The sequence below is a fragment of the Mastomys coucha genome, unplaced genomic scaffold (genome assembly GCF_008632895.1).
Source record: "Mastomys coucha isolate ucsf_1 unplaced genomic scaffold, UCSF_Mcou_1 pScaffold6, whole genome shotgun sequence".
In the NCBI taxonomy this organism is placed as follows: Eukaryota; Metazoa; Chordata; class Mammalia; order Rodentia; family Muridae; genus Mastomys; species Mastomys coucha.
The window spans coordinates 125,422,010-125,437,002 of record NW_022196912.1 but is presented as its reverse complement, the minus strand read 5'-3'; the positions used below and the strand labels follow the sequence as shown (position 1 = coordinate 125,437,002).

Below are 14,993 nucleotides of genomic sequence, written 5' to 3'. Positions count from 1 at the left end.
TGGTGGAGAAAAACGATGACGATGGTGGTGGTGGTGGAGAAAAATGATGACGATGGTGGTGGTGGTGGCAACTGGAACTCAGCTCATTGGCTACTATGAACTGCCAAAGGACCCAAGTGCAGAGCAGCAGCTCCTGAATTCTAGCATGAGCCTACAATTTTCTTGCTTGTTTGTTTGTTTTTTTGTTTAAATGTTTTTGTTTTTCCTTAATAGCAAGAAACACTCAATATCAATGGCCCTGTCCTGGGAAAAACATTAAAACAAGCCAAACTTTCAATACAAAAACAATCACAACCAGGGCATAAAGCACTAAGCTGATGTTAAAGTTCCAGAGGTATTAGTCACTCATTATATGGAGGATAGTCTCACTAATGCTTAAGTGAATGCTTAATTTTCATAGTAAATAAACAGAAAGAGCAAAATTCACAATATTGAGCTCTATCATTGGGTACACTCAATCTGGTAATCACTACCAAAGATTTGGCTCTGCTCTTTAAGTTGCTTCCTGGAAACTCTCAGTTAAATTCTACAAAAATGTAACACCTGAAACCAAACAGGTCATTAGCTTATTAAATAAGAAGGCTGCCGCCGGGCGGTGGTGGCGCACGCCTTTAATCCCAGCCCTTGGGAGGCAGAGGCAGGTGGATTTCTGAGTTCGAGGCCAGCCTGGTCTACAGAGTGAGTTCCAGGACAGCCAGAGAGCTACACAGAGAAACCTTGTTTCGAAAAAGAAAAAGAAAAAGAAAAAAAAAAAAAAAAAGAAGGCTGCTAATAGAAATAATCTGCTAATAGAAATAATAAGGCTGCTCATAGAAATAATCTCTTACTGACAAAAAGCCTAGGTGCCATCCCTCTGGAATTCATGCCAGATACAATGGCTCTGCTAATATTCTGTTACAGAAAGAAAGAGAGAGAGAGAAAATGCAAATATAATATTTAAAGCTGATCTGCCACAGAGGGGAGATCAATCCCCAAAACTCCTCAAACAAACAAACAAAAGGCACACAGGGGGGCATGGGAGAAAAAAAAAAACCCATACAGGTTCCACTGTCCGGGTACGGTGTGGTACTGAGACTGGCTAAAGCGAACACCTTCATGAAGGAAGGCACTTGCAGGGCAGTGGTGGGGCATGCTCTAGCTCAGCAATGCACAGGCAGAGGCAGGCAGATTTTCCAGATCCAAGCCAGCTTGGTTTACAGAGTGAGTTTCAGGAAGGCCAGGACTACACAGAAAACCCTGTTTTAAAATGCCCCCAACAAACAAAAACCCGAACAAACAACAAGAAAGGCTAACATCTGTCTGTCTGCTGACCACCTCCTTGTCAAGTGTCAAATGTGGCAGATGCTCGTTTGTCGGACGCTTTCTTTTTTTTTTTTTAAAGATTTATTTATTTATTTGTTTATTTATTTATTATCTGCAGCTGTCTTCAGACACTACAGAAGAGGGTGTCAGATCTCATTATGGATGGTTGTGAGCCACCATGTGGTTACTGGGATTTGAACTCAGAACCTTCAGAAGAACAATCAGTGCTCTTAACCACTGAGCCATTTCTCCAGCCCGTTGGACGTCTTCTTTACTGCCTTGAGACAAGGTCTTTCACTGAACCAGAAGCTCACCATTTTGGCTAGGCTGACCAGCTGGCCGGCTCCTGGGATCTACCCATCTACACCCTGTAATACTAGAATGTACTACTAATATAGGGAATAACTAATTACTAATACAGGAATACCAGAATGTACTACTAATACAGGGAATTCAAACTCATGTCGCTCATGTTTATGGAGCAAATGCTCCTATTTACTGAGTCATGTCCCTAAGCTGAGCAAAGTATTTTTCAATAAAAAGAAGCAAATAGGCCTTGGCAGGAGACATGGGATCAACCCCAAGAAAGAGGATATTCTTCAGAACACAGGAAGGAAATGACTGCAAAGAAATTAGGTGAAGACGTCTGCAAGCTATCTCCAAAGACTGAATAGTGACTTAGAAAAAGTGAGCTGGTAAACTGAAGAACAGGGTGAGAGATCAAGTGGATGCACACTCATACAGTCCTGAGATGGAGCAGAGGGATGAGCATAAATAATAAACACTTGTAAAGGACTGTCTGCATGTCTGTCCTGCACAAACTATCTCCCTTTGTATGCAGTTCAGGACCCCAGTCCAGAGAATGGTAACCCCATACTTTAAAGCCTCAAAGGGGATTTTAGTAGTTTAACAGCAAATAAGAAACTTTCCAAAACCAAACCAGAGCAAGGACCATGAGACATCAGCTTTGGAGTCCGGTGGAAGGAGATCTCAAACAGAAACTCTAGGCTTTAATGGGTATCTATTCTATTAAGTCACCCTTGGCCCAGGGAGTGCTACTATAAGGAGGTGTGGCCCTGTCTGAATAGGTGTGGTCTTGAAGTAAGCACATCACTGTGAGCTTTGAGATCCTCCTACCTGCCTGGGAGGCAGTTCTCTCCTGGCTGCAGTCACATCAAGATGTAGAGCTCTCAGCTCCTTCACTCCCACTATGTTTGCCTAGACACCGCCATGCTTTCCTGCCTCAATAATGGACTGAACCTCTGAACCTGTAAGCCAGCCCCAATTAAATGTTGTCCATTGTAAGAGTTGCCTTGATCATGGTGTCTGAAATAGCAAGAAAAACATAACAAAGACAGATGCTGGTGCCAGGCACCGGGGGACTGCTGTGATAGGCCTGACGATGTTTTTGTTTGGAGGAATGTGGATTTTGGGACTTTGGATTTAGATAGCAGTGGAATGATTTAAGTGGGGCTTAATGGGCCATCCCAGTAAGAATATTGGTTCTGAGGGTGATTTGAACTGTGGGGGCCTGGCTCAAGAGGTTTCAGAGAAGAATGTCAGTGTGTGGCCTAGAGACTGTTGTTGTGGTATTTTGGTGAAGAATGTGGCTGCTTTTTGCCCCTGTCTGAAGAATCTGCCTAAGGCTAAGGTGAAAAGAATCAGATTAATTGCATTGACAAAGGAAGCCTCAGAAAAGCCTGGTTTACTCTCATGAAGAGCATTTTGATCAAGTGTATCAAGCTTAGCAAGGAAAAAAAATGTTTGGCTCAAGTAATAAAGGGGAACCAGGAAATGAAATGGAACAGAATCCTGTGATTAAGATGAACAAATTAAAGGATTGGTGATCTCAGGGCAAGATGCCCCCCACCTCCCTAGCTAAGCTTATTGTTTGGGTTTGCAGTTGAACAAGAAACAGTTATGTCAAGTTAGGTGCTATGACCTGGACTTTTCACTTGGACTTTTAATCTGGAATGAACTACAATCCAGAAATAAGGGCACACTTGTGATCCAGATCTTGAGGCTGGAAGGTACAGGCTTTTGATCCATAATTTAAGGAATAGTGGGCATGAAAAGCATAGGTCCAGACATAGTGGTACATAGCTTTAACCCCAGGAGACAAAGGCATGCAGATCTCTGAGTTCAAGGGCAATCTATAGAGCAAGTTCCAGGACAGCCAAGCTTTATAGCACTGACGGAGTTGGAAAACAGAAAGCTACTGATATTGTAATAGAACAAGAGGGCCATGTTCCAGCTCCAGCAAGCAGAACTTGGCACCTTCAGCCACGTAGCTCTAGTTTTAGAGTGAAGAGAAGATTCTACTGGGACAATTGATGCTGGTTAATAGGAGCTAAGAAATTAGTGGTGATTAAGAAGAGATCAACATCACTGAGGTGAAATCTTCTAGGAAGTGTTTTCAGAGAGCACAAAGAAGCTGTGGTCCAGAGACAGCCAAGGTTGTACCTCGTGCTGCAGCTGCACTTGGTAATGTGTAAGAGTCACCCAGGTAGTACTGGTTTTGAAGGCATGAAGGAGTGATGGAGAGCAGCAGAGGCTTGGCACTGTGAGAGGCCAGGAAAGACCATTGGTTAAGGTGCAGATTCAATAGCAGGTGATGGCCCAGGATTAAAGGGGTCATGCACAGAATTTGACCCTTGGCATCATGAAGAGAGCCTAGAGAGGCTACTGGTGACGCCTAGTTGCAGCAGAAGACCCCATCGTATTTGCCTGGATAGCTGCCATGCTTTCTTCCTTAATGACAAGGGACCAAACCTCTGAATCTGTAAGTCAACCTCAATTAAATATCCTTATAAGGTTTTTGCCTTGGTCATGGTTTCTCTTCACAGCAGTGGATACAGGTGACCAGCCCAGCATCACATTATTTTCATAAAGAAGGCATCAAAGGGGGAGTCAGCAGTTTCAGGGGCAAAACTTGGTTTTGTGAGAGTAAAAGTTGCCCGTTTTTGGTAATATTTACCTTTCTTTAACTTTTTGCTATTCTAAGGCAAGAAGCTGCTGGCCTCTGGTTACATAACCCCTGCAATACAGCAGCAGGTGAGTAAGAAGGTCAGCTTCTAGGTGGTTTTTCTACCTGGCTCAAGGACCTCTCACTGGCCAGGAGGCTGGGAACTCTTTGTGAACCGGAGAGAAAAGAAGAGAAAGAATGAAAGAAAATTCACGCAGGAAGAAAACATTCACTCACTCTGATAACACTGAGGAGAGCCCCACCCACTCACACACTGGGTTAAGCAGAGAAGGGCTAAATCACTTTTCTATTGTCCTTCTTAGTACTTGCACTGTCTTGGGAAAATTGATCACATGGTTTTCCAAGCATTTTACATTCCACAAGTTCAAGACAATAGTTCATGTCATAAATTGATAAGACTTAAGGCACAACAACAGAACTGTTTACATCTTCCCATTAAGACTACACATCCATTACCTTCTAAACTCATAAGTTCATTATAAGTTTAAAGCAATTTTTATGTCACATTCAGCAGGTTTGTCGAGACAAATCATCTGCCTTGTGTCTTATTTGTTTTGAATAAATTAGTTGATATTTTATTTTTTGTCCTTGTGTTTATAATAAATTGTGCATTCCTAGTTTATGACCTTTATTCAGTTACCAGACAGTGGCCTCATTCCTAGCCTAGAAGGAATGTTTTCCTTGATGGTAAATGTCAAGCCTGCTTGCTTTCTCTCTCTCTCTCTCCTCTCTCTCTCTCTCTCTCTCTCTCTCTCTCTCTCTCTCTCTCTCTCTCTCTCTCTCTCTTTCTCTCTCTCTCTCTCTCTCTCTCTTTCTTTTTTTGAGACAGGGTTTCTATGTGTATGTAGCCCTGGCTGTCCTTGAACTCAGAAATCCGCCTGCCTCTGCCTCCCAAGTGCTGGGATTAAAGGCGTGCACCACCACCAGGCTCAACTCTACTTTCTTATCCTAGTGCAATTAGATCATGACACATGAAGGTTTACAGAGCTCTAATTGCAGCTTTTAGAGGGCTTGAAATTACTTGTATAAATTTAAGAAATTTATAAAATCATTAGTAAGAATCATGAAATCATTAATTTGTTTACACAGCTTTACTATATGAGAGTATGATCTGCAAAAAATCTGACTAATAGGGGGCTAATAGCCCAGGGATCATTAGACTATATGACAGTGACAGGAAAGCCGTAACAATGACAAGAAGCAATCCTGGGATGAGATCTCTTGGGGCCTTGCCTTAGAGCTCACTCAGAGTAGCCATGTAAGATGTTGGGCAATCTCCTGAAAAACTTGATTGCTTTTCCTAGTCTCTTCTAAATGGACTGACTACAGAAGCCTAAGACAACAGTTAACCGAATAGGATCTTGAGTCACTTATGAGACCAGTCTCTAGGCACACCTGTGAAAGATTAAAGTTGGTTAACTGAGTTTGGAAAACAAAGACAGGTGGGGTCCTGGATTACACAGAGGAGACAGACAGCTGACCACAAGCACTTGTTTCTTTGTATCCAGACTGTGGGGGCTCCATGTGCAGCTGCCTCACACTCTTGCTGCCAGGCCTCCTAACAGGATGAACTATACCCTGGAACTGTGAGCCCAAACAAGCCCTTCCTGCTGCACTTTTTTTATTTGGGGCGGGGGGTGGGGTGGGGGGTTGTCTCGAGACAGGGTTTCTCTGTGTAGCCCTGGCTGGCCTCAAACTCAGAAACCTGCCTGCCTCTGCCTCCCAGGTGCTGGGATTAAAGGGGTGCACCACCACTGTCCAGCTTCAGCTACATTTTTTTGTTAAGGTATTTTGTCCTAGCAGTAAGAAAAGTACAAAATTAATATGGATCTTTCTTAGGCAGTCAGGTCACTGGTACATACATTGTCTAACTAATAGGATCAAACTAACAGAAACCTCCAATTCAATAAAACAAATCAACGGTCACAAGATAGGTATGGCAACACACACCTGTAATCTCAGTCCTTGAGGATAGAGACAGGAGGATCAGGAGTTTCAGACTTAAAATGATGACTGTCAGACTGGCCCGATACTTCTCACCTTTCCTGCTGCTGACGCAGTGCAGGTGAGTGAACATCAGGCTTACACACATGCTACAGAAACAGGCCTTTCCAAAAGACACATGCACGCACGCACGCACGCGCGCACACACACACACACACACACACACACACACACACACACACACACACACACATCAGCCACTGATACTAAATATGACTAGAGAGTGGTCAAGATGCAAGCCAGAGAACAATAAAAGATAACTTGTATCTTTGAGTTCTTTCACCTCCTCACTCAGAATTTAGTTTATTCTATATTGAACAGGTATTGAGCCAAATCCCAGCGACTGGATTTCTTTTCCTCCCCTGCCCCTCCTAGTCATAGTACTTCATGGTCCCCGCAGCTACCCAATCCCATTCACTAGACTCTGAGAAGCTGTTTGCACCATTTCATTAGTATTTCAAGCCGTGCAGAAGACTCACTGACCCTGTTCCCAGAGTGCACTTCTCTGAGGTGGAGATTATGCTGGCACTGGCCACCTGCACCTGGGGGCTGGCTGATGACCTTTTACTGAGCTCACCCTGGGTGTGGCTCCTGAACTCTGTCTCCCACATGATTCCCTTTCACTCTAAGATGCTATGCTAGTGTTAGCATCCTTTAGTCAACACGTTCAAGAAATGCTATCGGTCTTTTGGAAACTCCCCGCTTCTACCCTAACTTCTCCTTGTCACAAGTGCTGATTATAGGGTAGAGGCTCTGAACAAAGAGCCTAGTATTTTGCTAGAAACTAGCATTTAAAGTTTACTTACCTTAAAAGAATAATTGGTAGCCATTTGAACTATAAATTGATTATAAAAGTGAGAAGTAACATACTTTTACTTCTTTTGGGAGAAAACTTTTTTTGGGCAATAGGTAAATTTCATACCTGTTTTCTTTGCCGTTCTGAATCACTGAATGTCTATCTGCTGCACATCTCTCACTGCAAACATAAGTGTTCCGCCGTGTCATCCCACCAGATGCTGTGTTACTCTGCAAGAAAGGAGCAGTTTTACTTTGGGTACTATTTGGTGGTAAGTATAATTCAGGAAGAACCACCCTCCCTCCACCCCAAAACCAGAACTAAACGGTATTTATTTATGCAAACAAAAAAACTGTGCCTGGAGGGTGCAGATTCCTTTTGGCTTTGTTTCTGGATTATTCTCTACCAACTGAGGAGTAGAGCTGAACTCAGCTCTCAGACTGAGGTTGGAATAGTTAGCCAGCTTCCAAGGGACATCCTGTCTCTGCCTTTACAGTATTGAGACTACAGGCAAGTGGCCATACCCATCTGGCTTTTATGTGGGTGCTGAGGCCCTGAACTCTGGTACTCACACTCGGTGGCAAACATTTTATCCATTAAATCATTTTATAAGACTAACATACTCATTTATAAACAAACAAACAAACAAATAAAAAGTGTTTGTGCATGCACATACATGTGTGTTCGTGAGGATGCCAGAAGAGGGCATTGGATCCACTAGAGCTAGAACTACTGTAGCTTCCCAATGTAGGTATTGGGAACTAAACTTTGGTCCCCTGCAAGCAGAAAGCAGTCTTAGGCAATGAGTCATCATTCCAGTCTCCTTAAAATTAAAATATGTATCTACCTGATTTGGAGATTTGATAACACATGAACAACAACAACAACAACAAAATATTAGAAGTCTAAAGGATCAGGGCTAGAGAGACAGTTCAGCACCTAAGAGCACTCACTAGCTGCTGTTCCAGAGGACCTGGACTCAATTCTCAGCTCCTACATGATGGCTTACAATCCATCTGTTAACTCTAAGAATCACTGGGAGAAAATTTCTGCTGATGTTCTTCACTTAGGATGACTGCCCCAAGAGCCCATATAGTAAAGGCTTAATCCTAGGTGGGGCCACTGGGAGGTAATAGGATGTTTAGGAGGCAGGTTAGAACCTTGTGTGAGGTTCTAAAGTCACCAGGGCGTGTCCATGAAAAGTGTGTGGCGTCTCTAGCCCATCTAGTCACTTGTTTCCTTCCTGATCCTTCTTTCACATGCTCTGTGACAGACTGCCCTCACAGCCCAATGGGCGAAGCCATAAACCTGACCCACTCTGGAACGGAACTAGCCCTGAGCTCAAATATATCTTTCCTCTTTTTAAGTTAATTGCTTCAGAATTCTGCTATAGTAACAAGTCTATAAAATATTGCTGTTAGCTGGGCGGTGGTGGCGCACACCTTTAATCCCAGCCCTTGGGAGGCAGAGGCAGGAGGATTTCTGAGTTCGAGGCCAGTCTGGTCTATCTACAGAGTGAGAGTGAGTTCCAGGACAGCCAGGGCTACACAGAGAAACCCTGTCTCGAAAAACCAAAAAAAAAAAAAAAAAAAAAAAAAAAAAAGGCATATCTATTATGTAACATTTCTTCCCCTGCAGTTTAGCTAGTCCATAGTCTCTGGTACCCAGAAAGGGTTCAGGAAATACTCCCCTGAGGACAGACAGACTACTGTCTGCACTAGCACTGTTTTGTGACTGCCTCTATCACTCAGTGTTGTGTCTCTGAAGGAGCAGCATGGTGCCGCTGACACAAAGCTCCCCAGTGCCATTGTAGAAGGACTGGGCTCCTAGGAGTTAGTAGTGTTTTATAAAGGGGGAGGTCCCACCCTTCTGCTGTGGGAAGATAGCATGTCCCCACCTCTAGATCAGAAAATGAACATGACAATGAACATGCCTGTGCCTTGATCCTAGAGTCTCCAGCTTCAGGAACCCAAGTGATACACTTCTGTGCCTTATAAATATGTCTCAGATATTCTGGTAAAGCAGTAGGAATAAAAAAACAGGAATTAAAAAAAACCCAACCCTCCAATGCGGGAAAGACAGTACAGTAGCCTGGAGGAAAGACAAGGCAGGCAGAGAATGGAGAGTGGGATGGGTGGGTGCAAAGGAGGGCTGACGGGACTTACACTGGGGACAGCAGGGCTTCTCTTGCGCTCTGGAATATCCGCTTTATTGGGATTGCTTGCATTCCCAAGCATGGGACTGGCAGGAGCAACCCCCTTCCCTCCCACAGCACTGCCGCTTGATTTCCGGGAGGGAACTCCATCTTCTCTGAGGTCACTGTCTGCAGTGCTAGTCTGGCTCCGCTTCGGATATGCCACAGCTGAAGGAATCGCTGGTCCAGCTACAATAAAGACAATGCAGTTCATAGTGCATTCTGTGAAAATTAGCAGTTTGTAAGATAATTTAATTTTTTTATTCATCTATAATTACAAACAAGTACATTCTCTAACTTGTTTTCCATTGGCTTATTATTTGAATATTTTACTTTTTTTTTTGTTTTTTAAAGGTGTGTGCCACCACTGCCCGGCAATATTCTACTTCTTAACATGACTAAAAAATTAACAAGTTGAGCAGTCTCTGGAAACAACTTAATACTGTATCATTATCTAGAAGATCACTATCAAATTAATTAGTTGCACAGACAGCATACAGAACAAACTATTCTGGTACAATCAAGCACATTACATTCTTTATGTATGAGCTATTATCATCTTGTGGGAATAAGACAGCACAAATTTCTAGATAAGCAATAAGTGGAAGAAACGTGGTCTTTTCGGAATGCTAGAGAGAATATGCGCACAGCCATGTTTTAGGAGAGCACATCCAAGCAGGACCCTAGTAGATGATTAATTGATCTCCTATAGTCAGCCCCCCAGAGGCCCCAGTGTTAGCACAGGTGATCTGGAGTTCACAACACTGGGAATGGATACAGAGCCACCATAAACACTAAGGTCTTAGAAGTACAGCACCAGACCTGTGCCACGGTGCTTCACACCCATCATCCAAGTATGAAGAGGCTGAGGCAGGAAGACCACGTGGTCCAAGACAGTCCAAGCTCTGCATCGAGACCTTGACTTACATAGATCAGCAAACACAGAGACGACACCTTAGGTCTACAGGACGAAAGGTGACTATTTTCTGGACAAAAATCAAAATGGTAGCTGTATTTGGAAATTAGATTTTAAAAAGGATTGATTTATGAGAGACCACTAATTTATCTCTCAGATGTGCTACTGTAACATAAAACTAATAATCAGTCAAGTACAGGGTGATGCTGTCATTGGTATTTATCTGTCTTCTCATTATCATAAGGTCAACTGACACTGTAAACCATTTCAACATTAGATTTGACATTCTAAATGCAACCTCCTTTGGATTAGCTGTTTCATGTATGTATCTGTACTTTACACCCTTCATCATGTATCACATGAGTATCACGTGACCACGCTGCCCGGCATCATCTAGTACTCCTCGTCCTCTAGCCCCGGCAATCCTAACGCTTCTATTATGCTGTCCTTGTGTACAGAGCTTATGTTTTTGCCGTTATTTTTCTCCAGGACAGGATTTCTCTGTGTAGCTCTGGCTGTCCTGGAACTTGTTCCACACTAGTTGGGCCTTGAACTTACAGATATCCACCTGCCTCTGGTTCCCAAATGCTGGGTGGGATTAAAGGCATATACCTGGGGTGAAGTTTTTTTTTTTTAATTTGTGAGGAAACACACATGCACGCACGCACGCACGCACGCACGCACCTATCCATGTATGTACTCTCATGTCAGTCCTGGGTATTAACCCCCTAAGCCATCTTGCTGGCCCAATTTATTTTTTCCTTCCTTTGCTGGCCTGGGTTTTTTTTCTTCTTCTTTTTTTAAAGATTTATTATTATAAATAAGTACACTGCAGCTGACTTCAGATGCACCAGAAGAGGGCGTCAGATCTCACTCCGGGTGGTTGTGAGCCACCATGTGGTTGCTGGAATTTGAACTCAGCAGTCAGTGCTCTTACCAGCTGAGCCATCTCTCTAGCTCCTTCTTCTTTTAAAGATTTATTTATGTGTACGAATATTTTACCCAAATGTAATTATGGATTACATAATTACATTCATGTGGATGCTTGGTGTCTGTAGAGATCAGAAGACATCGGATTCCCTACAACTTAAGTTATGGGTGGTTAATTCAACTTGTGGGTGACTGCATATTGAATCCCAGTCCTGTGTAAGAGCAACAAGTGCTTTAAAAAACTTGAGCCATTTCTCCAGCTTCTGCTTAAATCCATTCCCCTGACATATATTCAAGTTGTATGTAGTTTGCTTTTCCTTTTCTTTAAAAATAAAAAAAAAGGGCTGGTGAGATGGCTCAGTGGGTAAGAGCACCGACTGCTCTTCCAAAGGTCCTGAGTTCAAATCCCAGCAACCACATGGTGACTCACAATCACCCATAATGAGATCTGACACCCTCTTCTGTCTGAAGACAGCTATGGTGTACTTATTTATAATATAATAAATAAATCTTTGGACCGGAGCGAGCAGGGCCTGACCAGAGCGAGCAGAGGTTCCTATATATCAATTCCTAACAACCAGATGAAGGCTCACAACTATCTGTACAGCTACAGTGTGTACTCATATACATAAAATAAATAAATAAATCTTTAAAAATTAAAAACAACAACAACAACAACAAAAACCCCAAAGCCACAAACTATTTATTTACTTTATTTTATTGGGTCTCCTGTTCCACTGTGTGGGTCCCATGTACCAAACTCAGGCAGCCACACTGTCAACAAGCATCGTCACCTGCTGCACGAGTGCTTGTGTTGAGGATGGAAGTCAAGTATGAACGCCACTTTATAGTATACATTTAAAGACTTATTTATGTGTACATGTTTTTGTCTTTGTGGGTTTATGAGCAACATGTGCATGCAAGGGCCCATGAAGGACACTGGATTGACTGGAACCGTGGTTAACAAGCAGTTGTAAAAAAACACATGGACGCTGGGAACCAACTGTAGTCCTATATGTAAGAGCAGTTGAATGTGTGGTCTCTCCAGTCCTGTGTATCACATATGCATTCAGATGAAATGCTACTTTCAGTAAGTGTTATTATAAAAATAAAATATTTTTATAATCTAAAAGGATTATTACAAGTAAGAAATCAATTTGAAAAAAATAGTGCTCTAGGCCCTGTCGTATCAAAACTTGAGTCAACATTAATCTCATCCAGTGTTGATACAGTCTCTAATATCCAGACGGAGGAAGTGGAGACACATCTCTAGAAATTCAAGGCCAGACTGGATCTATATAGCAAGTTTCAGGCCATACAGAAATGCAGAATGAGTCCCTATCTCAATAAAACAAAGCAAAACAAAAAACCAACAACAAAAAGATCTATGTAAAAATAAACAAGAATGGGGCTGGAGAGATGGCTCAGTGGTTAAGAGCACCGACTGCTCTTCCAAAGGTCCTGAGTTCAATTCCCAGCAACCACATGGTGGCTCACAACCATCCATAACGAGATCTGAGTCCCTCGTCTGGTGTGTCTGAAGACAGCTACAGTGTACTTACATATAATAAATAAATCTTAAAAAAAAAAAGCAAGAATTATCTCATTAGCATTAAAAAACTCCCTTTTATAAAATAGTACCATCACCTGTATATTAAATAATTACTTTAAAAAAATTACTTTTATGATTTATAAGTGATGTCTGGCCCTATATACACATATACACCTGAGACCACATAGCACTTTTTCTGGTAAAAATGGATTATGAGTGGATAAAAGTCCTAGTTTAGTAGACAAACCACAGGACTGGGGATAAGGAGTCAAACTCGCTCCAGGCATTCCTCACTTGCTCTGTCTCGTGGGAGACAAGCTGACATTCTTTCCTCTGTGCCTTACTGATAAAATGAAGGTTCTAAAGCCTTTTTTTTTTTTATGTGTGGAAGAAAGTCATAAAATTCAGGTGAAATCTACATGCTTAAGGAAGAATAAATTTACTAAGATAAGAGAAAATTCTGGTTTCTTTCAGGATTTAGGAGTAATTCTCTTTAAGTTGGGTATTTTAAGGGCAGTGTGTAAGCATCTGCAGTTGGCACCCAGCAGGCCCTTTTTAGCTAACATGAATACACAGAGAGATCCACATCCCCTCCTTATCTACAGACCATACAGACAGGGTAGATTTACTACCACCCCCACCTCCACCCCTGTTTTGTCTTCTTTATTTCCCCCTCCTTCTTTTGCAACAGAGACTCGGAATATAGCCAAGGATGGCCTTAATTTCTTTTGAAGTTTAAAAAGAAATATTTTATGCAGATAATTGTTTTGCTTGCATGTATGTTTGAGTGAATGTGTGCCTGGTGCCCAGAATGGTCAGAAGATGGAGCTCAATCCCCTAGAAATACAGATAGGTGTGAATGCTAGGAACTGAACACAGGACCTTGGAAAGAACAGCAAATACTCTTAACCACTAAGACATTGCTCTAGTTTCAACCTTAAATTCTTGATCCTCCAGCCTCTATCTCCCAAGTGCTGGGATTACAGGCATTTATCAAAATGTCCAGCCTTAGATTTTTCACCTTTAATTGAAATTACAATACAAAACCCTAGCCAGGTGGCAGCGACACACAGGAGTCAAAAGCAGGCACGTCTCTCTCTCTGTGAGGCTAGCCTGGTCTATAGAGTGAGTTTCAGGACAGCCAAGGCAACATAGTGAAACAACATTATGGCCTACAAGTATCTATATTCCAGGAGATATAACACACTCTCTGGCTCTATGGGCACCAGGCACAAGTGGTACAGATATATACGTGAAGTTAAAATACTCATATACATAAAAGGGAAATTTTGAAATTCATTTCCTTTATTTCAGTGCTCAATAGCCTCCAATGGCTAGCTGTTCCAACCCTCTCTGAACAGAGAATACCTCCATTAGTACAGAGAGCTCTACCAGCTGCAATGCTCTGGTCAAGTACCTTACACAGACATAGAAGAGATATACACTATGGCTTTCATTCTGCTAAGCCTTACCCAACAACATCTACCAAGTGTGCCAAACAGTTAGAGGACCTTAACCATACCAGCCCCCTAATAGCAAGATATCTCTGCCCCAGGCTCTATACAAGGGAACACATTCAGAAACTACAGGAATGGTCTCAGACTTACCATGGTCACTGTACCGTCTCTGCTTCTGACTTGAAGAAACACTTCTCTGCCCTTTGTGATGAGGAGACTGGCCAGTGCTATTGCTGAGGTCACTGCTTGGCCGCACCTTAGCAAGTGAAAGGTTGCTGCTAGAACTGGAGTCACTAGCATCCAGCTACGGGAGAACGAGAAGAGCAGCAGCCATGCACAGAGCCCAATGGCTTGTCAGGAAATTCCTCGGCACACACCCACACCCACACCCCTCTCAATCAGAGAGGAGTTAGTACAACGTACAAAACAACAACTTTCAACTCAGTCAAAAATATTTTTCTAATTCCTGGGAATAAGATCTTAAGTTAATGATCTCCTTCCTAGACCTTTTCAAAGAACTAAGATATCCTACTGTTTCCTTTGTTTGGATATTTTATATCATTTCCAAACTATTAGTGACAAAAGTTAACTTATGATTGTACATGTCTGTGACATTATTGATGATAAAGGGTTATTATCTTAAAATTAAAATAGTAGTTTTTTGGGTTAGACTCACAACCAAAATATATAAAACAGTAGTTTATAATGGTCAATGAAGTTAGAGCACTGTTTATAGACAAAGTTTTAAAATGAATACCAAATGTTATATTAAAAAATTAAGGCCGGGCGGTGGTGGCGCACGCCTTTAATCCCAGCACTTGGGAGGGAGGCAGAGGCAGGTGGATTTCTGAGTTCG

At 42.3% G+C, this 14,993-nt stretch overlaps 1 protein-coding gene across 8 annotated transcripts in view; it reads right to left on the bottom strand.

Moving 5' to 3' along the window:
- The window catches only part of Mark3 (microtubule affinity regulating kinase 3), a 96,124-nt gene that overhangs the window by 17,365 nt on the left and 63,766 nt on the right, over nt 1-14,993 (bottom strand). For 6 of the 8 annotated variants that reach the window (XM_031357401.1, XM_031357398.1, XM_031357396.1 and 3 more), the window contains exons 12-14: nt 14,288-14,441; nt 9,254-9,471; nt 7,215-7,318 (exon numbers count right to left, since the gene is read on the bottom strand). In XM_031357401.1, coding sequence (XP_031213261.1) covers nt 7,215-7,318; nt 9,254-9,471; nt 14,288-14,441 — 476 coding nt within the window. The remainder of the gene's footprint in view (nt 1-7,214; nt 7,319-9,253; nt 9,472-14,287; nt 14,442-14,993) is intronic. The other 2 variants (XM_031357397.1, XM_031357400.1) reach the window with 1 other exon arrangement.